The 22,513-nt window shown below is 58.7% G+C and overlaps 1 protein-coding gene across 1 annotated transcript in view; it reads left to right on the forward strand.

The window, feature by feature from the left end:
* ANO7 (anoctamin 7) overlaps positions 1-22,513 on the forward strand; it is a 38,722-nt gene that overhangs the window by 11,702 nt on the left and 4,507 nt on the right. Inside the window, exons 5-20 of the mRNA XM_054477256.2 lie at positions 617-753; positions 1,786-1,843; positions 2,709-2,819; positions 3,839-4,004; positions 5,424-5,514; positions 8,101-8,197; positions 9,820-9,963; positions 10,033-10,170; positions 10,829-10,927; positions 11,002-11,104; positions 12,747-12,858; positions 13,224-13,278; positions 14,336-14,433; positions 15,696-15,841; positions 17,265-17,470; positions 17,903-18,045. Coding sequence (XP_054333231.2) covers positions 617-753; positions 1,786-1,843; positions 2,709-2,819; positions 3,839-4,004; positions 5,424-5,514; positions 8,101-8,197; positions 9,820-9,963; positions 10,033-10,170; positions 10,829-10,927; positions 11,002-11,104; positions 12,747-12,858; positions 13,224-13,278; positions 14,336-14,433; positions 15,696-15,841; positions 17,265-17,470; positions 17,903-18,045 — 1,904 coding nt within the window. The remainder of the gene's footprint in view (positions 1-616; positions 754-1,785; positions 1,844-2,708; positions 2,820-3,838; positions 4,005-5,423; positions 5,515-8,100; positions 8,198-9,819; positions 9,964-10,032; positions 10,171-10,828; positions 10,928-11,001; positions 11,105-12,746; positions 12,859-13,223; positions 13,279-14,335; positions 14,434-15,695; positions 15,842-17,264; positions 17,471-17,902; positions 18,046-22,513) is intronic.

The raw sequence follows: 22,513 nt of genomic DNA on the forward strand, positions 1-22,513 counted from the left end.
CACTGCATTCAGCTGCCGATGCCGACAGCCTCAGGAGGGCTCCCTGCTCGGAGGCCTCAGGGGCTCCTCCTACCCACCCCGACACCAGGCCCCAAGAAACCTCATTGGGCAAACAGGGCAGGTGGTGGCATCCCCCACGGTGGGCTCCCAGGAGGTGGGGTCGGGTGAACAGTGTGTGTGCGCTGAGCTGACCCCTCCAGGCCCAGACCCCCACCAGGCCACCTGCTGGGGGCCCTGCCTGTGGACATGGGGTGGAGAAGGCTGGCTCCAGGTGACCTCAGGAAGATGGGCCTGGACGTGGGTCCGCCACCCACCGCACTGGCTGGCCTGACCCTCACTGCATGCGGGTGGCAGAGACATGCTACTCACTGGTTCCCACCCCTTTTCCACTTGAGGGGCTCTGGGCTACAAATTGACAAGCTGAGCAGCCTCAGAGCCTGAGGCCCTGAGAGGGGAAGGGGCTCGCCTGGGCCCTCGCAGGGTCTACCACGCCCCTTCCCTCTGCTGGAGCCCCTTCGCCCATTGCCCAATTTGCAAGCTTGCACAACCTCCACTCCCACCTGGGGTGTTTACCCTCCTCCCGGGAGTGGGAGGAGCCACTGACGTTTCCTTCCAGGAGTTACCCAACCAGGCCTCCAACTGGTCGGCCGGCCTGCTGGCGTGGTTGGGCATCCCCAACGTCCTCCTGGAGGTTGTGCCAGACGTGCCCCCCGAGTACTACTCCTGCCGGTTCAGAGTGAACAAGCTGCCACGGTAAGGCAGGGGCCCTGCCAGTCGGAGGAAAGAACAGGAGTGAATGGGAGTCGGTCAATGAGTGAGCGGAACTTGGTGCTTCCCCAGGACTCTCCCCACCTGGAGTTTTCCGCAGGGAATCTGAGGCCAGGTGGGCACGCTTATCGCGTGTCTGCATTTCCAAATGCCGCTGCATCAGCCGGGCTAGGGCGGTTGTGCTGCAGGACAGATACCCCCCCAAGGCCCAGTGGCTGGACACGCAAGGTCTAGTTCCTGCTCAGGCACACGTGTGGTGGGGTGGCGCGGCACCTGCTCACCACGGTCTCTCAGGGCCCGGGCGATGGAGGCTCTGTCTCATCACAGCGTCCCCAACTGTTGAGGTAGAATACAGGGACATGTTTGGCCCATGCTGGCTCCCTCCTGGAAACGACACGTGTGTCGTCCACACACATTACTACTGGACAAAGCCAGTTGCGCTGTGGCACCAGGCCTACAGACTGGGGGAGTCCAGAAGTGGCAGGGACCACTGTCGGGGAACCAGTGCTGAAGGCGGCCTTTCTGCCACACGGGATGCCTCCTTTTGGGGCTGGTGGGACATTCAACCTCACTCCGTGTTGCCCCACCCATGGCTTCCCAAGATTCTGGTTTCCCAGGGAGGGCCCTACCCAGTCACTGTCTGCACTGCCCACAAGCACCCTTGGCCCCATGCCGGAGCTTCAGGGCAGCACACGGGATGGGGCTCCCTGGCCAGCCTGGCCTTCTCTGCACCGCCCTGCCCTGTGCCCAACCACAGTTTGCTTCCCCCCACCCTGTGTGTGGTGAGGGGTTCTGGGTATCTGGGGGCCTGCTGTGGCCTCCTGTTCCTGGGGATGCAAAAAGGCAAAATCGGGAGCCACTGACCTGCCGGGGAGCCAGCTGCTTCTCCTGGGGCGAGGGCTGTGTCCGCAGGCCTGTGCTCCTGCGTGTGCGCCAGCACCTGGGCCCCAAACCTTCTGCACCGTTCACATGCCCACAGCTTCCTCCAAACCTTCTGCACTGTTCACATGCCCACAGCTTCCTCGGGAGTGACAACCAGGACACCTTCTTCACAAGCACCAAGAGGCACCAAATTGTGAGTGGGGGTTCCCTGCCGCGGGCCCCAAACCCTGACCTGGCTCTGAGGATCCTGCCAGCCCCCAGCCTCCTTGGATGCAGAAAGGCCCGCTTGAGATCAGAGGGCCGAGGCCTGGAGCCTGGAGGCTTTGGAAACTTTAGGGGCTGACCTCACCTCTTTACACAGGGCAGGCCACGGCCTGGGATTGGGGAGGGGTGGGGAGGGGCCCAGTTCCCCTCCGGGACCCCAGGGCTCAAAATAGATATTGGATTTATGGACATGTGGGACAGCTGAGACTAGCCCCAGGCAGGATGGGTCCTGCTGGCTGGGAGCAGACTTGCCCTGCAGCGTGGTCGGAGGATGGGTGGCACCAGGTGGGGCAGGCCCAAGGCACCTCGGCAGGAGGCCTGTTCCTGAGGCCTGCGGGCAGGGAAGGGCCAGGCCAGGCCTACCCAAGAGGGGCCCTGCTGACCACCACGGGGCACACAGTCACGTGGGCTGCCCAGGTAGGGGGCAGGGCACACCCTGGACACAGCTGACTCCCAGGCTGCAGTGTTCACTGTCACCCAGGGTGCGGGTCCAGAGCGGGCTGTGCATGGCCAGGCGGGGGCCCAGCTTCAGGTGCAGACTCAACCCCCACATGCCGTGTGGCTCTGGTCAAGGACTCTCAGCCTGCAGAGTGAGAGAATGAGCGCTACCCTGGCGCAGGGGCGTCCTGCATGTGAGGTGGTGACACAAAGTCCCAAGCCTTTCCATCAGATCGCTATTGTCACCAGAAGGCTGAGGGAGGCCGTCCGTGGCCTTGGCCTGGAGACTGGCTAGGACTTCCTTGCTCTGCTATCACGTGGCAAGTGACCTGCGCCACCCTCCACATCCCCTGCAGCTGTTTGAGATCCTGGCCAAGACCCCGTACGGCCACGAGAAGAAAAACCTGCTTGGGATCCACCAGCTGCTGGCAGAGGGTGCCCTCAGTGCCGCCTTCCCCCTGCACGACGTGAGCTCGGGGGCTGGGGGCTCCAGCCTGGGTATGGGGGATGAGTCCCCTTGGGTCCTGTTGGCCCCCAGGGAGGCGGATGTGGGGCAGGCATAGTCAGCCGGCATGGACACCCAGGAGTCAGAACACTAAACGCACACACATGCGGCGATGTGACCAGGCCATCCCGTGGCCTGTCCGGGGCCTCAGGTCTGGCTCTGTGGGGACTGTAGCCCACACTGCGGTGCCTAACACTGAACAGGCCGGTCCCTGGGCTCTAGATGCTATGGCTCCGTCTCTCTGGGTAGCTTCTCTTGCTGGGAAAGACAGTGAGGTCTCTTATCCCCCTCCAGAAGCTGGGTATACTGAGGCAATGCCAAAGCGGGCACTGACCAGGGCAGCTGTCGCTACACCTGTTCCTGTCAGCCTTACCATCATCCCTGAGAAAACAGCCACTGTGGGGAGCAGGAGGCCATTTATCCCCCCACCCGCCCAAGCCTTCCCCCCTTGGCCAAGCAGGGGAGGGGCCTTGCAGGCAGCCAGGGCATCCAGGGCCTGGTCAGGCCTGAGCCCACTGCTGCGTGGCCAGGGGTCCAGTCCTGCCCCAACACCGTCATGAGGGTTAAATGAAAAAGTGGGTGTGGAAATGCTAGGTGTCCCACCTTGCTGGGGCAGCTCCTCCCACCAGCCAGGGCCCAGGACGCACAGCACAGGACACCAGCCTGGGGACTCTCCAACCCAGAGAAGGTGCTGGGCCCTGGACCACGGCCACCCAGGGTGGCCTCTCCAGGCCCTTCCCCGCCCTGAACCCTCGCAGCCCAGGAGTCAGAGGGGCCTCACCACACATGTCCCCTCCTCAGAGAGGTCCTCCCGGACCACCCCGTACCCACCCCTCCACATTACTATATTTTTTCTTCATGGAGCAATCCCAAACTCCCAGGCCTGTCTGCCCATGTCCCACACGGAAGCCCCCGCACCTACAACAGTGCCCAGTGGGGTCAGCTGGGGGAGCCTCCCACCCACAGGCCGCTCGCCCCCAGGGCCCCTTCAAGACGCCCCCAGAGGGCCCGCAAGCTCCACACCTCAACCAGCGCCAAGTCCTTTTCCAGCACTGGGCACGCTGGGGCAAATGGAACAAGTACCAGCCCCTGGACCACGTGCGCAGATACTTCGGGGAGAAGGTAGCCTTCTACTTCGCCTGGCTCGGTGAGTCTTCCCTGCTGCCCCCCAGACCACCTGGGCTCCCCCAGCTTGGTCTCAGGTTGTAACAATTTGCCAGTCCATGCCCCTGGAGGGCAGCATGCATGGGGGCTTGGACGGTGGGCGCAGCTCTTGGCTTGACCGGGCTGCCCTCCTGGCTCCCCCCAAGCCCAGTCACTCTAACTGGGCACCATAATAATGCTGGGCCTTGGCCTCCTAATGCCCCAGTAACAGTGCTGAGAGCCCCTTCTGCTGGTGGGGGTCTCTCTTGACTCCCTCCCTGACTGTCACTGGCCCATGAGGCCCTGGGGCCACCCTAGGAACTTCCATCCTAGGGAGGTCACCCTTGTCTGGGTCCAGGCCAAGCCTCTCATCTCCTCCAAGCAGGCCAGCACTTTCCAGATGCCCATCTGCCCCAGGCAACCCCAGAGCTGTTCCTCCTGGGTCCTGGCTGCCCTCACCTCACTCAGCTCTTGGCACCCTCCCTTCCCCATCCTGGGTCAGCCCCAACCCCTTCATTCTGTGTCCCAGAACGTCCAAAGCCCTTTCTCGTCCCCACACACAGCCCCACAGTGGACCCAGACAATGGAGCCAGCCAGGGCAGTGGGCGGGGCCGGCAGGCATGGAAGGGCAGCCGGAGCACAGCATTGGGGCAGAGGCACAGCTCCTGTGTGCCAGGACTCACCCGGCCATCTCAGGGCCTGGAGCAGCAACCCTGGGACAGCATGGCCAGGCTGGGGGCCTCTGGGGGCAAGCAGGGCCAGGGCTGCATCTGGGCTCCGGGCAGACTTGCATTTCACAGCGGTCACTCTGGCCAGCAGAGAGTCAGGCAGGAGACAAGACACCAGGCCCGGACTGAGTCAGGCAGGAGACAGGACACCAGGCCCGGGACTGGACTAGCCCTATGGGAGGCAGTGGGGGTACATGCTGAGGGCCTGGGGTAACTGAGGGATTGCGGCTGTGGTCAGATGAGGCAGGGGCCAGGGTGGGGGTTGGGTGGTGGGGAGGGAGGCACCTGGAATGACTCGTGGTTTCCCTGGGCCTGGAACACGGGTGGGCCCACACCTCTATGGTGAGCAGGACATAGAAGGACTTCTCTGTCCATCCCGGGCAGGTTGGTTGGAGTGAGCTGGCTGAGGAGAAGGCATCCAGAGGCGGAGAGCCTGGTGGGCTGGAGCCCCAGCAGCACTGGTGTCGGGGTCAATGTGGTAGGGGTGTCCAGAGTCTAGGGCAGAGGCCCAGGAGGGTGGGGCCGCGCCAGAGCTGCCAGGGAGAGCTGTGCACCTCTTGGCCTCCTCACATAGGGCCCCAGCCCCCAAGCTGAGCTGAGGGTGATCCCTAGGGGACAAGTATGGCTGTGCAGACCCCACCTGGGGCTCCCAAGCCTGGGTTCCTGATGGTGGACTCCTGCCATCCTCTCTACAGGGTTTTACACAGGCTGGCTCCTGCCAGCAGCGCTGGTGGGCACACTCGTGTTCCTGGTGGGCTGCTTCCTGGTGTTCTCAGACATACCCACGTGAGTGTTCCCTCTCTGCAACTCTGGAGCCTGGTGCTGGGCTTCCAGATGGGTGTGGGGCGGGGGGACCCCTAGATGCTAGGCCCTGTGCAGACAGCTGGCACTTGAGGTGATTGAGGTGTGAGGTGAGCACATGCCTGTCTTCAGGAGTGTCACAGAGGGCCTTGTGGACATGGCTGAAAGGCTGGCAGGTGGACCAGAGTGCTCCCAGGCTGACAGGTGCACAGGAGTGCTCCCAGGCTGACAGGTGGGCTGGAGTGCTCCCAGGCTGACAGGTGGATGGGAGTGCTCCCAGGCTGACAGGTGGACCAGAGTGCCCTCAGGCTGACAGGTGGACAGGAGTGCCCCCGGGCTGACAGGTGGTCAGAAGTTTCCCCGGTCTGACAGGTGGACAAGAATGCTCGCAGGCTGACACAGGTGGACAGGAGTGCTCCCAGGCTGACAGGTGGACAGGAGTGCTCCCTGGCTGACAGGTGGTCAGGAGTCTCCCAGGCTGACAGGTGGACAGGAGTGCTCCCTGGCTGACAGGTGGTCAGGAGTGCTTCCAGGCTGACAGGTGGACAGGAGTGCTCCTGGACTGACAGGTGGACAGGAGTGCTCCCAGGCTGACACAGATGGATAGGAGTGCTCCCAGGCTGACAGGTGGACAGGAGTGCTCCCTGGCTGACAGGTGGTCAGGAGTGCTCCCAAACTGACATGTGGTCAGGAGTCTCCCAGGCTGACAGGTGGACAGGAGTGCTCCCAGGCTGACAGGTGGACAGGAGTGCTCCCAGGCTGACAGGTGGACAGGAGTGCTCCCTGGCTGGCAGGTGGTCAGGAATGCTCCCAGGCTGACAGGTGGACAGGAGTGCTCCCAAACTGACATGTGGTCAGGAGTCTCCCAGGCTGACAGGTGGACAGGAGTGCTCCTGGGCTGACAGGTGGACAGGAGTGCTCCCGGGCTGACAGGTGGTCAGAAGTCTCCCCGGGCTGACAGGTGGACAAGAGTGCTCACAGGCTGACAGGTGGACAGGAGTGCTCCCAAACTGACAGGTGGTCAGGAGTTCCCAGGCTGACAGGTGGATGGGAGTGCTCCCAGGCTGACAGGTGGACGGGAGTGCTCCTGGGCTGACAGGTGGACAGGAGTGCCCTCAGACTGACAGGTGGACAGGAGTGCCCCCGGGCTGACAGGTGGTCAGAAGTCTCCCCAGGCTGACAGGTGGACAAGAGTGTTCGCAGGCTGACACAGGTGGACAGGAGTGCTCCCTGGCTGACAGGTGGTCAGGAGTGCTCCCTGGCTGACAGGTGGACAGGAGTGCTCCCGGACTGACAGGTGGACAGGAGTGCTCCCAGGCTGACACAGATGGATAGGAGTGCTCCCGGGCTGACAGGTGGACAGGAGTGCTCCCAGGCTGACACAGATGGATAGGAGTGCTCCCAGGCTGACAGGTGGACAGGAGTGCTCCCTGGCTGACAGGTGGTCAGGAGTGCTCCCGGGCTGACAGGTGGACAAGAGTGCTCGCAGGCTGACACAGGTGGACAGGAGTGCTCCCAGGCTGACAGGTGGACAGGAGTGCTCCCAAACTGACAGGTGGTCAGGAGTCTCCCAGGCTGACAGGTGGACAGGAGTGCTCCCAGGCTGACACAGATGGACAGGAGTGCTCCCAGGCTGACAGGTGGACAGCAGTGCTCCCAAACTGACAGGTGGTCAGGAGCGCTCCCAGGCTGACGGGTAGTCAGGAGCATTCCCAGGCTGACAGGTAGTCAGGAGCGCTCCCAGGCTGACAGGTGGACAGGAGTGCTCCCGGGCTGACAGGTGGACAGGAGTGCTCCCGGGCTGACAGATGGACAGGAGTGCTCCCAAACTGACATGTGGTCAGGAGTCTCCCAGGCTGACAGGTGGACAGGAGTGGTCCCAGGCTGACAGGTGGACAGGAGTGCTCCCAAACTGACATGTGGTCAGGAGTCTCCCAGGCTGACAGGTGGACAGGAGTGGTCCCAGGCTGACAGGTGGACAGGAGTGCTCCCAAACTGACATGTGGTCAGGAGTCTCCCAGGCTGACAGGTGGACAGGAGTGCTCCCAGGCTGACACAGATGGACAGGAGTGCTCCTAGGCTGACAGGTGGACAGTAGTGCTCCCGGGCTGACAGGTAGATAGGACTGCTCTCAGGCTGAAACAGGTAGATAGGAGTGCTCTCAGGCTGACACAGGTGGATAAGAGTGCTCCAAAGCTGACACAGGTGGACAGGAGTGCTCCAAGGCTGATATAGGTGGACAGGAGTGTTCCAAGGCTGACAGATGGGCAGGTGTGCTCCCATGCTAATTTTATTGGCACTAACTCTGTTTATTATAATAATGTAAAATTTCTTATAATATTAATAAATGACTGGGCTTGTGTTTTAGTTTATCATGGAACTGAAATTCAGAAACTTAACTCAGACATTGTCATGGTATATATTTTAAAACAACTATTTTTTTAAGAAATGCTGGGCCTGGCAAAGGCAGTGGTGGGGGGAGAGAGAGAAGACAAGGGAGGCACCTGGCTGGGAGGAGCAAGCAGCCCCCCTCCCCCATTAGCTCCCACCCCTCTGCTCCATGCCTTGCAGGCAGGAACTGTGTGGCAGCAAGGACGGCTTTGAGATGTGCCCACTTTGCCTCAACTGCCCTTTCTGGCTGCTCTCCAGCGCCTGTGCCTTGGCCCAGGTATGAAAAGAGGTGGGTGGGGTAAGGGATTTGGGAGTCGGGGATGAGGAGGGCAGCTCCCCTTGTCCTGGTCCTGACTCTGCCTGCACCAGCCCCTGTCCTGCTTGTCACCACGTAAAGGCAGAACGCTCCGTGAGCTCCTTAACCTTTGTTCTCTCGCCTGGAACTGGGGTTACACCCGGCACACACCTCCCAGCACTTGGCAGAGTGGCCCATGTAGGTGCTTCCCACTTGAGGACACCCCACGCCAGGACTCTAGCTCTGGCACTCTGGGGGCACCTGGCCCTTAGCTCCAAGTCGGACAAACCCTGGAGACCCCAGGGCACAGGCAGAACCAAAGGTTTGGACTTCTGAGCAGAATTCCCAGCTTACAAGACCTGGGCAGGAGGCTCCTGCAGTCTCTGAGCCCCACTGTCCCCCTGCCCGCCTGGCATGCTTCCTGGGTCTGTCCACCTTCCCAGGGGCCTCAGGGCCTCGCTTGTACCGCACATGCACTGGACCCAGAGCCCTTGGCACTACTGATGGGCCAGTCGCCGTTTGACCTCACTCCTGGGAATCCACCTGGATGTTTCCTAGGACCACAAACGGGGACTTAAAACAGCAGAAGCTTATTCTCACAGACCCAGGGCCAGAGTCCAGAATCAAGCTATTGGCAGGCTTGGCCACTTCTGGGGACTCAGCCCCAGGCCTCTCTCCTGGTTTCTGGTGCTGCTGGCGGTCCTTGGTCCTCCCTGGCTTGTGGCCGCCTCATTCCAATCTCCGCTTCCATCACCACCTGGCTTTCCCTTCTGTGTCTGCGTGCTGGTTCCTCCTCCCCTCTTGTAAGGGTTTGTCCGAGTGCTCTCATCTGGAGATCCTTACCTTACATCTACAAAGGCCCTTATTCAAATAAGATTACATTCTGAGGTTCCCAACGGACATATCTTTTGGGGGCCAGAATTCAACTCACTACAGTTCATCCTCTGGTTCCCACAACTTCATGTCCATCCCATGTGCAAAATACACTCGCCTCATCCCAGCATCCTCCGAAGTCTCAACCCCTTACAGCATTAACTCTAGGTCCAAAACCTCATGAAAATATCAGCTCAGAAAGTCCCAAATCGCATCCTCAAAGTCAGGTGTGGGTGAGACCTGGGTGTGAGCCGTCCTGAGGCAAAATTCCTCTCCCTTTGTGGGTCTGTGCTTCCAAAACACAGTCAAGGGGCCAGGCGCGGTGGCTCACGCCTGTAATCCCAGCACTTTGGGAGGCCGAGGCGGGCGGATCACGAGGTCAGGAGATTGAGACCATCCTGGCTAGCACAGTGAAACCCCGTCTCTACTAAAAATACAAAAATTTAGCCGGACGTGGTGGCAGGCGCCTGTAGTCCCAGCTACTTGGGAGGCTGAGGCAGGAGAATGGCGTGAACCCGGGAGGCGGGGCTTGCAGTGAGCAGAGATCGTGCCACTGCACTCCAGCCTGGGCGACAGAGCGAGACTCTGTCTCAAACAAAAAACAAACAAAAAATACACAGTGGGGGGATGTGTGTGGGATGCACACTCCCATTCCAGGAGGAAGGAACACTGGAAGGAACAAGGGGCCTCCAGTCCCAAGCAAGTCTGGATGCCCCCCATCCCTGCCACAGGCCGGCCGGCTGTTCGACCACGGCGGCACCGTCTTCTTCAGCTTGTTCATGGCACTGTGGGCCGTGCTGCTCCTGGAGTACTGGAAGCGGAAGAGCGCCACGCTGGCCTACCGCTGGGACTGCTCCGACTATGAGGACATCGAGGTGAGCCACCCCCGCTGGACCATGGTCACACCCGGCGAGGGCCGCCACTGAGCACCGGCTCCCTTCCAGGAGAGGCCTCGGCCCCAGTTTGCCGCCTCAGCCCCCATGACAGCCCCAAACCCCATCACGGGTGAGGACGAGCCCTACTTCCCTGAGAGGAGCCGCGCGCGCCGCATGCTGGCCGGCTCCGTGGTGATCGTGGTGATGGTATGCGGTCCCCCTGCACTCCACTCACGCCTCCATCCTCCTGCACCATGTGGGGTGGTTTTGTCCCCCATCCCACCTTGGTGCCGCGGCCAGATGCCTCCTCTGGGCACAGGACCCTCACTCCCCGCAGAGAGGCCCCCATGTGCCTGGGCTCGGCTGTGGGGTCCTGGCTGAGAGCAGGTGTGAGTCATACAGAGGGCCTGGGAGGGTCTCCCCGTGGGTGCAGGCATGGGGCATTTTTCAAGCAAGGGGGTTGGTTTCAAGGAAAAGAGAGGCAGGCACCCCAGCAGGGCCATTCACTGCACCCTGTCTTGCCTTCCAGCCAAAGGGGCTTCCTAATAGGACCCCTCCCACCCCTGCCAAGATGTCAGGAATCCCCAATTCCTGGGATGGGATGGCTCTCTAACACTCACAGTGGCTGCCTTGACACCCAGACGTGGCCCAGCCTCTAACTCTAACCCCACCCCACCTCTACCTGAGCAACTCATCAGGAAGGACATAGCCTGGGAGCACAGCCCGGGCTGGAGGCAGGGGGCTTCCTAGAGGAGGCCGTGCTGGGGCCAGCAGCGGACTAGAAGAGCTGTCGGGGGCCATGGCCTGAGGGTGCTGGGGTGCCCAAGACACCGTGAAGGGGCTCACGGGCCTCCTGCCCCTGCAGGTGGCCGTGGTGGTCATGTGCCTCGTGTCTATCATCCTGTACCGCGCCATCATGGCCATCGTGGTGTCCAGGTCGGGCAACACCCTCCTCGCAGCCTGGGTGAGCCTCTGCCGCCTGCCTCGGGGGGCCCTGAGCAGCCCCTCATCCAGCTCTGACTGCCTGTCTCCCGTCAGGCCTCTCGCATCGCCAGCCTCACAGGGTCTGTAGTGAACCTCGTCTTCATCCTCATTCTCTCCAAGGTCTATGTGTCCCTGGCCCACGTCCTGACACGATGGGGTGAGTGGGCTGAGGCCGGCCAGGCGCTGACCAGGGGCCCACCCTGCCGGCCGCAAGCCAGAACATGACTGTCTCACTCACTGACGCACACAGCCCTCATTTCTAGTTCTGTCTTTTTTCTTTTGAGACAGGATCTCACTCTGTTGCCCACGCTGGAGTGCACTGGCACGATCGTAGCTCACTGTACCTTGACATCCCAGGCTCAAGGGATCCTCCTGCCTCAGCCTCCTGAGTACCTGGACCACTGTGCCCTTTTTTTGATAGAGACAGGGGTCTCATTGTGTGGCTCAGGCTGGTCTCAAGCTCCTGGCCTCAAGGGATCCTCCTGCCTCAGCCTCCTGAGTACCTGGACCACTGTGCCCAGCTGAATTTTTTTTTTTTTTTTTTTTTTTTTTGATAGAGACAGGGGTCTCATTGTGTGGCTCAGGCTGGTCTCAAGCTCCTGGCCTCAAGGGATCCTCCTGCCTAGGCCTCTCAAAGTGCTGGGATTACAGGCATGGGCCACAGCACCTGGTTTTCTTTCTCTTATTTTTTGTTTTTGGCACCCCAGGTGGGACACAAACAATCCCTGGGCTAGGAAGCCAGTGCTCCCCATTTCTAAATGTGGTACAGATTGGAGTTGTCTGAGCCTCCCCAGAGGCCCCCTTAAAAGAGCAGTGAGCAGGGCCTTCCTGGAGATAAAGGACCCTGGGGGCAACTCGAGCACCCAAGGAGTTCTCGCCCCTCCACAGGGCCCCCCTCCAGGCTGCGAGGTCCCCAGGTGGGAGATGTCCCTCCAGGATGGGGCCACTGAGCCTCTGTTGGGTGGCGTGGGGGATCGGCCGCTGGGCTGGGCAGCCGCCTCTCAGTTCTTCCCTCCCACTTCCTCTCCCATCGGTCTTCTCTTTCTCTGTCTCATTTCCTGAGGACAAACACTTAGGACCAACCTATTCATTCCATAAGCTGCTGCCTCTCATCAGCCCCGCTGTAGCCCTGGGGGTGAATAGTCTTGAACAAAAGCTGGCAGCCCCGCCCTGGAGCCCAGGTTCTAGGAGAGGGGACGGAACTGGCTGCCTGCACAGCTACAGAGAATGGGAGAGGGCTTAAGTGCTGAGGAGGAAGTACCTCCTGGCGGGTGACCAGGGGAAGGTGGGTGTCAGGGAAAGAACTTTGCAGGTGGCAGGTGTCTCAGGGAGAGGTTCCTGGTGCTGGACGGCCAAGGGTAGGGCCCTGAGGGGAGCCGCCCAGCTGTTTCTGCAACTGTGGGGTTGCTGTGGGGTGTTGAGCCTCCCTCTTTCCCTCCTGTAACCTTTAGCCTTTTATGCTCCCGCCTCCAGCACCTGCACCAGAGCCCAGTCCCCTGCACAGCCTTGGCGACGAGCCTCTATTCCGTTTCTCTGACCCATCCCCGACCACTCACCTGTGCGCACCACATTCATTATTAGTGTTGGGATATAGGGTATTATCAATTTTCCCAGCTCCTCTTAATCAACATGTTTTTGGGTGACTTTGGAAATGTCTCACTTTGTCTCCTTCTTTTAAATATCTGGATGATATGGCCTTTTCCTCACCCGTGTGTGGCAAGGTGGTCCTAGGAGAGGGGGCCCTTAGTTGGATGCTGATGACTCCCCCAGGGACTGAGCCCAGGCTCTCCATACCACAGAAATGCACCGCACCCAGACCAAGTTTGAGGACGCCTTCACCCTCAAGGTGTTCATCTTCCAGTTCGTCAACTTCTACTCCTCACCCATCTACATTGCCTTCTTCAAGGGCAGGTTGGTGGGCACCTCTCCCTCTGGCCACAGCTCGCCCCAGCTTAGTTCTGCTCATGTTTCCCACTGCCTGGGTACCACGCATCATCCAGCCGTGCTCAGGCAGGGTGGAGGACGGAACAGGAGACCCAGGCAGGGGACGGGGGCCCATGCCTCCCGGCACCTCTGAGCAAACGGGCTGCCCACCTCTTGGTCCCCACCCAGCTCGGGGGTCCACAGGAGGCCCAGCTCACAGCCTGGACTCTACGCCACACTTCGTGCTTCTTCCAGGGCAGGTGCAGCAGCTCTGCTGAGGCCTCCAGAGCCCAGGGAAGTGGGAGGAGACAGGAAGGATCCCATCAAGGCTCATGATCTTGACTTTCTCCTAGGTTTGTGGGATACCCAGGCAACTACCACACCTTGTTTGGAGTCCGCAACGAGGAGGTAAGTGTGCCTGAGGCCCGGGGCTGGTGGATAAGCTGTGTGCTTCCTCTTGCTTCCATTTGAGCTTCGATTTGCAGCAACTCCTCCTGCCACCGGCTGCTTCATCGCCCAGCCAGGGCCAGCTGTGCAGCTGACCACTCAGGGCTCCCAGCCTCTCTTCACCACTTATTCTGACCCCCAATATGCCCCATTCAGAGCCACACCCAAAACACTCCAGGCCAGGCACAGTGGCTCACACCTGTAATCTCAGCATTTAGGGAGGCTGAGGGAGGAGGATTGCTTGAGCCCAAGAGTACGAGACCAGCTTGGGCAACATAGTGAGTCCTCATCTCCACAAAAATAAAAAAACAAGCAAACCAAAAACCCTGCCCCACCCCAGCTGTCCTGGCCCGTATTACTCTTTCCCCATTTTAACCCAATTCACACCTGAGACAAGTGTGGGCCATTACGGTGAGCACAGAGCCTCTGGCACACAGGCCCGCAGAGGCGGAGGTTGCAGGGAGTTTTCTTGGCTCCTGTGTTGAAAATGCTCAGGGCTACGCGGGCTTAGGTATGAATGATCTGGGTGTTAAAAATGCTGTACTGCTATTCCCAGCATTGCCTGTGTTCTCAGAAAGATTATCCCCATCTGGAGGGAAGGTACCCTGCAATGCGGCTGACACTCTCGGACTTAGCACCCCTTGCAAGGCACGTGTTCCCAGGAACTCCACCTCTCACTGGCTCGAACTGGGTCACCGATTGGTGGGGCCTGCCTCGTGGGTCTGTCCTGAAGCCAGAGGCTACAGTCAGCCCCATGTAACCCCTTGTAGGTCTCCGAAAGAAAACTGGGGTGCCATTAGGTACATATAGCAGTGCCCCCTGCAGCTGTTCCAATGTAGTCTTCCAGCTGGACCTGGGGGCTCCTGTGAGGTCAGGAGGGGGTGTTACGGTGGGAGCATCTCTGCAACCCTCGAGGTGCCCAAGGCCGGGATGAGGGCCAGCTCTGAGACAAGAAGAGATGGGTGGGCGAGTGGCTGGTCCTCCCCTCTCCCAGCTAACCTGAGCCCTGCTGCCATAGTGCGCGGCTGGAGGCTGCCTCATCGAGCTGGCACAGGAGCTCCTGGTCATCATGGTGGGCAAGCAGGTCATCAACAACATGCAGGAGGTCCTCATCCCGTGAGTCCCCCACTCCTCCCTGGGTGGCATCCAAGGACCAAGGGACCCCAGAGCACCTGGCAGTAGCAGCCTCCAGCCTGGCCCTAGCTGGGAGAAGAGGTGAAGGGAAGGCACCTTGCCTGGGGAGGGGGATGGGGAGTGTGCCCGGCCGTCTGCCCCGGGCTTTGGGCTGCCCGCCCTGCAGCTGCCCTGTGGCTGGCTGAGGTCTTCTGGGTTGAGGTTGTGGAAGACGCTACCCCTGGGACCAGCTTTGGCTGGGGAGGGGGTCTGGGCTCCTGGGCCCAAGGCTGGGGTGATGGCTGTGTCCATTCAGAGATGCTGCGGCTGGGCCAGAGTATTCCTTGGCATCCCCAGCCCCCAATGCAGCACAAGAGGGAGGAGGAAAAGGAGGCCCCAGGCCCCAGGGTTGTTCCTCAGACACATGTCTGCCTCAGATGCCCCTGCCAGAGACGCCCTGACCACAAGGCTCCCATCTCCCTAGTGCCACCTCTACTGGCAGGCACTGTGGCCCCCATCAAGGCAACTGGGTCCCCCTCCCAAGCCAGAGTCCTTCAAAGAGACTGCCCAGGGTGTCTCCTCCTGCTCAAGGCCAGACTGACCTGAGCGCCCTCCCAGCGCCCCCTGAACACCTGATCTGCCCCCAGAAGGCAGCTCCCAAATCAGCACTGACTTTTCTGGGCCACCACAAATAGCAGTTGGGAGATGGTGGCCATGCCACATCCCGAGAGATGGCCCTGCCTCTTGGAACTATTGGTGCTGTGAAACCACAAGACCATAAGGTGCAGGGTGGAGCTCCGTGCCTGGCAGGAGCAGGGCATGGATGAGTGACAGTGTGATAAGGCAACATGCACACATGCCCCTGTGTAGGACGAACCCAACACATGAGCCTCCACATCTGCTTTCCCTGGGACACCACAGTCGTCCTCGTCCACTCCCTCCCAACCTTGGCAGAGCTCTTGGCACTGCTTTGCAATTGCGGGAGGAGCCCATTACCCCTAAAGCCTTAAGGAACAATGCAGGGGGCTGGGCGGGTGGACTGCCCTCCCACATCTGACCAACAGACACAGACACTTTCACTGAGTCCGATCTGCAAAGGTGTTGGCTCTCACTGTGTCCACCCCTCGGCCCCAGACGCCATCCCTCCCTGCTGCCCTTTAATTGCAAAGCAACAGGCTTGTCCCGGCCACGTCTCCCCCAGGACTATAGCAGCCACTGAGACCCACGTTGGATCAAAGGCCATTTTCCTGTATTCCCGTCCCCAGGAAGCTAAAGGGCTGGTGGCAGAAGTTCCGGCTTCACTCCAAGAAGAGGAAGGCAGGAGCTTCTGCAGGGGCTAGCCAGGGGCCCTGGGAGGCCGACTATGAGCTTGTGCCCTGTGAGGGTCTGTTCGACGAGTACCTGGAAATGGGTAGGAGCCAGTTAGCAGCTGCGGCAGTGGCTGGCGCCATGGGCAGGGATGGGTAGCCACTCTGCTCAGGGGCCTCCCAGCCTGACATTCCTCTGTCTGCATCTGCTCTGAAATGTGCTGTGGGGGTGGGGTGGGGACAGAGGGTCGGGCCTGTGGAGAATCCAGAAAGGAATTCTTTTCCCCTGAGAGTGCCCAGGAGGGTTGGCTGAGGACAGAGGGGCACCGGCACGGGGAGGAGGCCCCCGGGGCCGTTGCAGAGCTCCCCTGGGGTCCCTGGACCTAGAAAGCATGGGCCAGAGCAAGGAAAGAATTAGGAGAGCAGGCCCTGGGGGCTGACAGAAGTCCTCCAAGGGTGAAGCCACACTGGGAGGCAGCGGCCTGGAGAGCCGATGTTCCCAGAAATCTCAATGCCCACGCTATTTGCAGACCTACCACTGTCACCTTACCAGGTGGTGGCCAGTACCAGGGGCTCACTGCCTGCACGGGTGGTGCACTCTGGAGGGTGCACCCTGCAGCGCAGGGTCTGACTGAGCTGACAAAAGGGAGAAGGAATCATCAGGCAGTTTTTTTGTTTGTTTTTGTTTTGTTTTTTGAGACGGAGTCTCCCTCTGTCACCCAGGCTGGAGTGCAGTGGCGTCCATCTCGGCTCACTCCAACCTCCACCTCCCAGGTTCAAGCAATTCTCCTGCCTCAGCCTCCCGAGTAGCTGGGATTACAGGCGCCCACCACTACACCCAGCTAATTTTGTATTTTTAGTAGAGACGGAGTTTCACCGTGTTGGCCAGGCTGGTCTCGAACTCCTGACCTCAGGTGATCCACCTGCCTCAGCCTCCCGAAGTGTTGGGGATTACAGGCGTGAGACACTGTGCCCGGCAGGCAGCTCTTAACCTAGCAAGCGGGCATGTGAGCCGGCAGGCCCCGGAGCTCCCCAGCGTAGCCGCGGCATCTGTGGAAAGGGAGCAGGCCAGTTCCCAGGGCGAGGAGTAGACTCCCTGACCCTCCTCCACTGAACCCTGGACCCCAATGATCTCACTAGTAATTCTTGGCGAAGACCCAGAAACCCCTTCCAAAGAGCCATCTCCTAACAGCTCCCCTGAGGGGTGAGTGGAGAAGCTGGTTGTAAAATCAGAAGCAGGTTTCTGCCCCCACGCCTGCCTTGAGTTAGTTCCTGAGCTCACCGAGCCGGGGAAGGCCCGTGATCAGCCAGAAACACGGAGCGCAGGCAGGACCGGCCTGGGGCAGGTCAGGAGAGGTGGCCCTGGCGCTGCGCGGTCCAGGACGAGGGAGACCACGAGGTGGGGGCGGAATGAGCCGCGATGGGGTGGCCGCACCACGTGGACTGGCCGGTCCTCCGCGGGGGGCGCGTTCCGAGGGCTGAGGGCGGACGGTGGCTGAGAGCCCGGCCGTGACCCCCGCCCCGCAGTGCTGCAGTTCGGCTTCGTCACCATCTTCGTGGCCGCCTGTCCGCTCGCGCCGCTCTTCGCCCTGCTCAACAACTGGGTGGAGATCCGCTTGGACGCGCGCAAGTTCGTCTGCGAGTACCGGCGCCCGGTGGCCGAGCGCGCCCAGGACATCGGCATCTGGTTCCACATCCTGGCGGGCCTCACGCACCTGGCGGTCATCAGCAACGTGAGGCCCGGGCGGGAGCGCGGGGCGGGGGCAGCGGGGGCGCGCAGGGGCGGGAGGGGGGGCAGCGGGGACGCGCAGGGGCGGGGGCGGCGGGGACGCGCAGGGGCGGGGGCGCGCAGGGGCGGGGTGGCAGCGGGGGCGCGCAGGGGCGGGAGGGGGGGCAGCGGGGACGCGCAGGGGCGGGGGCGGCGGGGGCGCGCAGGGGCGGGGGCAGCGGGGGCGCGCAGGGGCGGGAGGGGGGGCAGCGGGGACGCGCAGGGGCGGGGGCGGCGGGGACGCGCAGGGGCGGGGGCGGCGGGGGCGCGCAGGGGTGGAGGCAGCGGGGGTGCGCAGGGGCGGGGCGGGGGCAGCGGGGACGCGCAGGGGCGGGGGCAGCGGGGGTGCGCAGGGGCGGAGCGGGGGCCGCCCCGCGCTGATCCCTCCGGCGCCCAGGCCTTCCTCCTGGCCTTCTCGTCCGACTTCCTGCCGCGCGCCTACTACCGGTGGACCCGCGCCCACGACCTGCGCGGCTTCCTCAACTTCACGCTGGCGCGCGCCCCGCCCTCCTTCGCCGCCGCGCACAACCGCACGTGCAGGTGAGCCCCGCGCCAGGTGGAGGGGGCCGCGGGCGCACGAGGACGGGGCGGAGCGGGGCTCGGGTCGGGTAGGGGTGCGGCGGTGGGGAGCCAGGAGGGGCGGGCGCCGCAGGGCAAGGCCGGGGGAGGGAGGGAGCTGGGGGCGCCCGGGGCAGGGGCTGGGGGGAGGTTCCCCGCGGTAAGGGACGGAGCTTTGCGGGGCTGGAGGGCAAATCGTGGATTCTAGGTGAATTGCTAGTTGGTCATAGAACCCGCAGAGCAGGTAGGATGTACTTCACCCGCATTGGTGGAGACTTCCTTTGTGATCTGGTTACAATGAAGTTTTGCATGTGTTTCAATAAACTTGAAAAACATCATAGTCTCCTAATTTTGGAGCAAATCTCAACAGTAAAATTACGAAACCATAGAGTTATCAGTCTTTTCATGTCGGTCTCTCTCAGGTTTTGCTTCTGCTGTATGTATTTTGAATTTTTAGTTGCGTATGAATTCATACTTGTGATCTCTTCATAATGGATACTTACCTTTTCCTTTTATTCTTTATCTTTTTTATTCCTTCTCTCCTGACTTCTGGTGGATGGGTAAAAGTGTTCTGTTTTTTTATTATTATTATTATTATTATTTTGCTTATGTGGAACCGATGGCATATATTTCTGTTGTTTTAGGGGTTACTCATATGTTTAGCATACATTCTTTTCTTTTTTCTTTTTTTTTAGAGACTGGGTCTTGCTCTGTATCCCATTCTAGAATGCAGTGCCACAATTATGGCTCACTGCACCCTAGAATTCCTGGGCTCAAGCAATCCTCCCACCTCAGCTTCCTGAGAAGCCAGAACTGCAGGCGTGTGCCACCAGGCCTGGCTTTTTTTTTTTTTTCTTTAAAGAGATGGGGTCTTGCTATGTTATGTTACTCAGGCTAGTCTCAAACTCCTGGCCTCAAGCAATGCCCTGGCCTCCCAAAGCACTGGGATTATAGGCACAAGCCACCACACCCGGCTAGCACACATTCTTAACTATATATTATCCTAACGAAGCCTGAATGAACTCAGTTTTGTTTCCTCTCTCTCTGTATGACGAGGATCTTCACATGCCTTACCACCTAGTGAGCACCAATCTCTCCATCTTATTATTGTTACATGGCGTTTTAGTTTTACTGTTAAAAACACACATGAAAAAACATTTTCAGTCATCTGTTCATCAAATTTATTTGTGTATTTTGTTAACTTCTGTGGTTACAGTAATTTCTTATGTATTGCCTTCTCTGAGTTTTTTCTTGCTGAAGTATATCCTTTAGTAATTCTTTCAGTAAAGGCATGTGGTTAGTGGAGTCTTCACATGCAAAAATGCATACACATATGTATACATAGAGATATGTATCACGCATATGTATGATAATATCTCCATGCATTTTTGTCCTTCAAATAGCGGGTATAAAAGTATAGGTTGAGTTATTTTCTCTCAGTTCTTTGGAAATATTATTCTTTTGTGACTTGGCTTTTCTGATTGGAAGCATTCATAGCATTTAAGAATTTTTCTGGCTGGGCACGGTACCTCATGCTTACAATCCCAGCACTTTGGGAGTCCTAAGCAGATGGATCACTTGAGGCCAGGAGTTCGAGATCAGCCTGGCAAATATGGTGAAACCCTGTCTCTACTAAAAATACACACACACACACACACACACACAAATTATCTGGGTGTGGTAGCACATGCCTGTAATCCCACCTACTTGGGAGGCTGACTCACAAGAATCGCTTGAACCTGGGAGGCAAAGGTTGCAGTGAGCTGTGATCGTGTCACTGCACTCCAGCCTGGGCAACAGAGTGAGACTGTCTCAAAAAAAAAAGTTTTCTGTAATCCCAGCATTTTAGGAGGCTGAGTTGGGAGGGCTGCTTGAGCTCAGGAGTTTGAGACCAGCCTGAGCAACATGGTGAGACCTCAGGTTAAAAAATTAGCTGGGCCTGGAGGCATGCGCCTATAGTCCCAGCTACTTGGGAGGCTGAGGTGGGAGGATCGCTTGAGCCCGGGAGGTCAGGGCTGCAGTGAGCTGTGATCATGCCAGTGCACTCCAGCTTCGGTAACAGAGACAGAGACTGTCTCTTAAAACATTTTTTTGACCTGGCACAGTGGCTCACGCCTGCAATCCCAACACTTTGGGAGGCAGGTGGATCATTTGAGGTCAGGAGTTCAAGACCAGCCTGACCAACATGGTGAAACTCCATCTCTGTTAAAAATACAAAAAAAGGCTGCGCACGGTGGCTCATGCCTATAATCCCAGCACTTTGGGAGGCCAAGACCATCCTGGTTAACACGGTGAAACCCCATCTCTACTAAAAATACAAAAATTAGCTGGGCGTGGTGGTGGGCGCCTGTAGTCCCAGCTACTCGGGAGGCTGAGGCGGGAGAATGGCGTGAACCCAGGAGGCAGAGCTTTCAGTCAGCCGAGATTGTGCCACTGCACTCAAGCCTGGGCAACAGAGCAAGACTCCGTCTCAGAAAAACAAGAACAACAACAAACAAAACCTGGGTGTGGCAGTTCACGCCTATAATCTCAGCTGCTCTGGAGGTTGGGGCAGGAGGATCATTTCAACTCGGGAGGCGGAGGTTGCAGTGAGCCGAGATGGCGCCACTGCACTCCAGCCTGGGCAACAGAATGAGACTCTTAGGAAAAAAAAAAGCAAAAAAAGCAAAAAAAGCACTACCTTTACAGATGCCTGCTGGTGAAACAAATCAAAGAAAACGATATTTTTATTTTATTTATTTATTTTATTTTATTATTATTTTTTTGAGACGGAGTCTTGCTCTGTTGCCCAGGCTGGAGTGCAGTGGCGTGATCTTGGCTCACTGCATGCAACCTCCGCCTCCTAGGTTCAAGCGATTCTCCTGCCTCAACCTCCCGAGTAGCTGGGATTACAGGCGCCCGCCACCATGCCCAGCTAATTTTTGTATATTTAGTAGAGCTGAGGTTTCACCATGTGGGCAAAGCTGGTCTTGAACTCCTGACCTCAGGTGATCTGCCTGCCTCGGCCTCCCAAAGTGCTGGGATTACAGGCCTGAGCGAACTTTTGCGCCTGTCCTATTTTCATTTTTCTTTGAGACGGAGTCTTGCTCAGTCACCCAGGCTGGAGTACAGTGGCATGATCTGGGCTCACTGCAACCTCCGCCTCCTGGGTTCAAGTGATTCTTGTGCATCAGCCTCCCAAGTAGCTGGGATTACAGGCATGCGCTACCACACCCAGATAATTTTTTTTTTTTTTTTTTTTTTTTTTTTTGTATTTTTAGTAGGGACAAAGGTTTCTCTATGTTGGCCAGGCTGGTCTCAAACTCCGAACCTCAGGTGATCTGCCCACCTCGGCCTCCCAAAGTGTTGAGCCACTGCACTTGGCCTAGGGACGGGATTATTTCTTTTTTTTCTTTTGAGATGGAGTTTTCCTCTTGTCGCCCAGGCTGGAGTGCGGTGGCATGATCTTGGCTCACTGCAACCTCCACCTCCCAGGTTCAAGCGATTCTCCTGCCTCAGCCTCTCGAGTAGCTGGGATTACAGGTGCCTGCCACCATGCCCAGCTACTCTTTTATATTTTTAGTAGAGACAGAGGTTTCACCATGTTGGCCAGGCTGGTTTCGAACTCCTGACCTCAAGTGATCCACCTGCCTCAGCCTTCTAAAGCACTGGGATGGCCGGGCGCGGGGGCTCATGCCTGTATTCCCAGCACTGTGGGAGGCTGAGGCCAGTGGATCACAAAGTCAGAAGATTGAGACCATCCTGGCTAATACGGTGAAACCCCATCTTGACTAAAAATACAAAAAATTAGCTGGGCATTGTGGCACGGGCCTGTAGTCCCAGCTACTCAGGAGGCTGAGGCAGGAGAATCGCTTGAACCCAGGAGGCGGAGGTTGCAGTGAGCGAAGATCACGCCACTGCGCTCCAGCCTGGGCAACAGAGCGAGACTCCGTCTCATAAATAAATAAATAAAGTGCTGGGATTACAGGCGTGAGCCACCGCGCCCGGCTGAAAGAGTTACGTCTTTGTTTAGTTCTGGAAATGTCTCCATCTTACTCCTTCCAGCAGTGCTTCTCTGCTTGTCCATTGTCGTCTGGAACTCCCACTGGGCTGTGGCCTGCTTCCCCCAAAGTGTGCTCTCTATGTTGCCTGCAGGGTGGTCTCATCGTCACTGTCTCCCAGTCCCCAGTCTCTCTTCTGCTGTGTCTGGCCACTTAAAAGTTTATTCCATTCATTTGAGGGATTTTTTTTTTCCAATGGCTATATTTTTAACTTGCAATATTTGGTTTGTTTTTTTTTTTCTTTTCCTACAAAGTTGACCCTGGTAATAGTTTTCATGGAGTGCAACATGTAACTTTATATTAGAAAATGGAATGTCACATCTTTACCACGTGACAGAGACACAGGAAGATGTCAAAGTCTGAAATAGCAAGTGAAGCTGAATGTAGCTTATGATGGGGTGGGGCTCTGC

This window comes from Pongo pygmaeus, chromosome 11 (genome assembly GCF_028885625.2).
Source record: "Pongo pygmaeus isolate AG05252 chromosome 11, NHGRI_mPonPyg2-v2.0_pri, whole genome shotgun sequence".
NCBI lineage: Eukaryota > Metazoa > Chordata > Mammalia > Primates > Hominidae > Pongo > Pongo pygmaeus.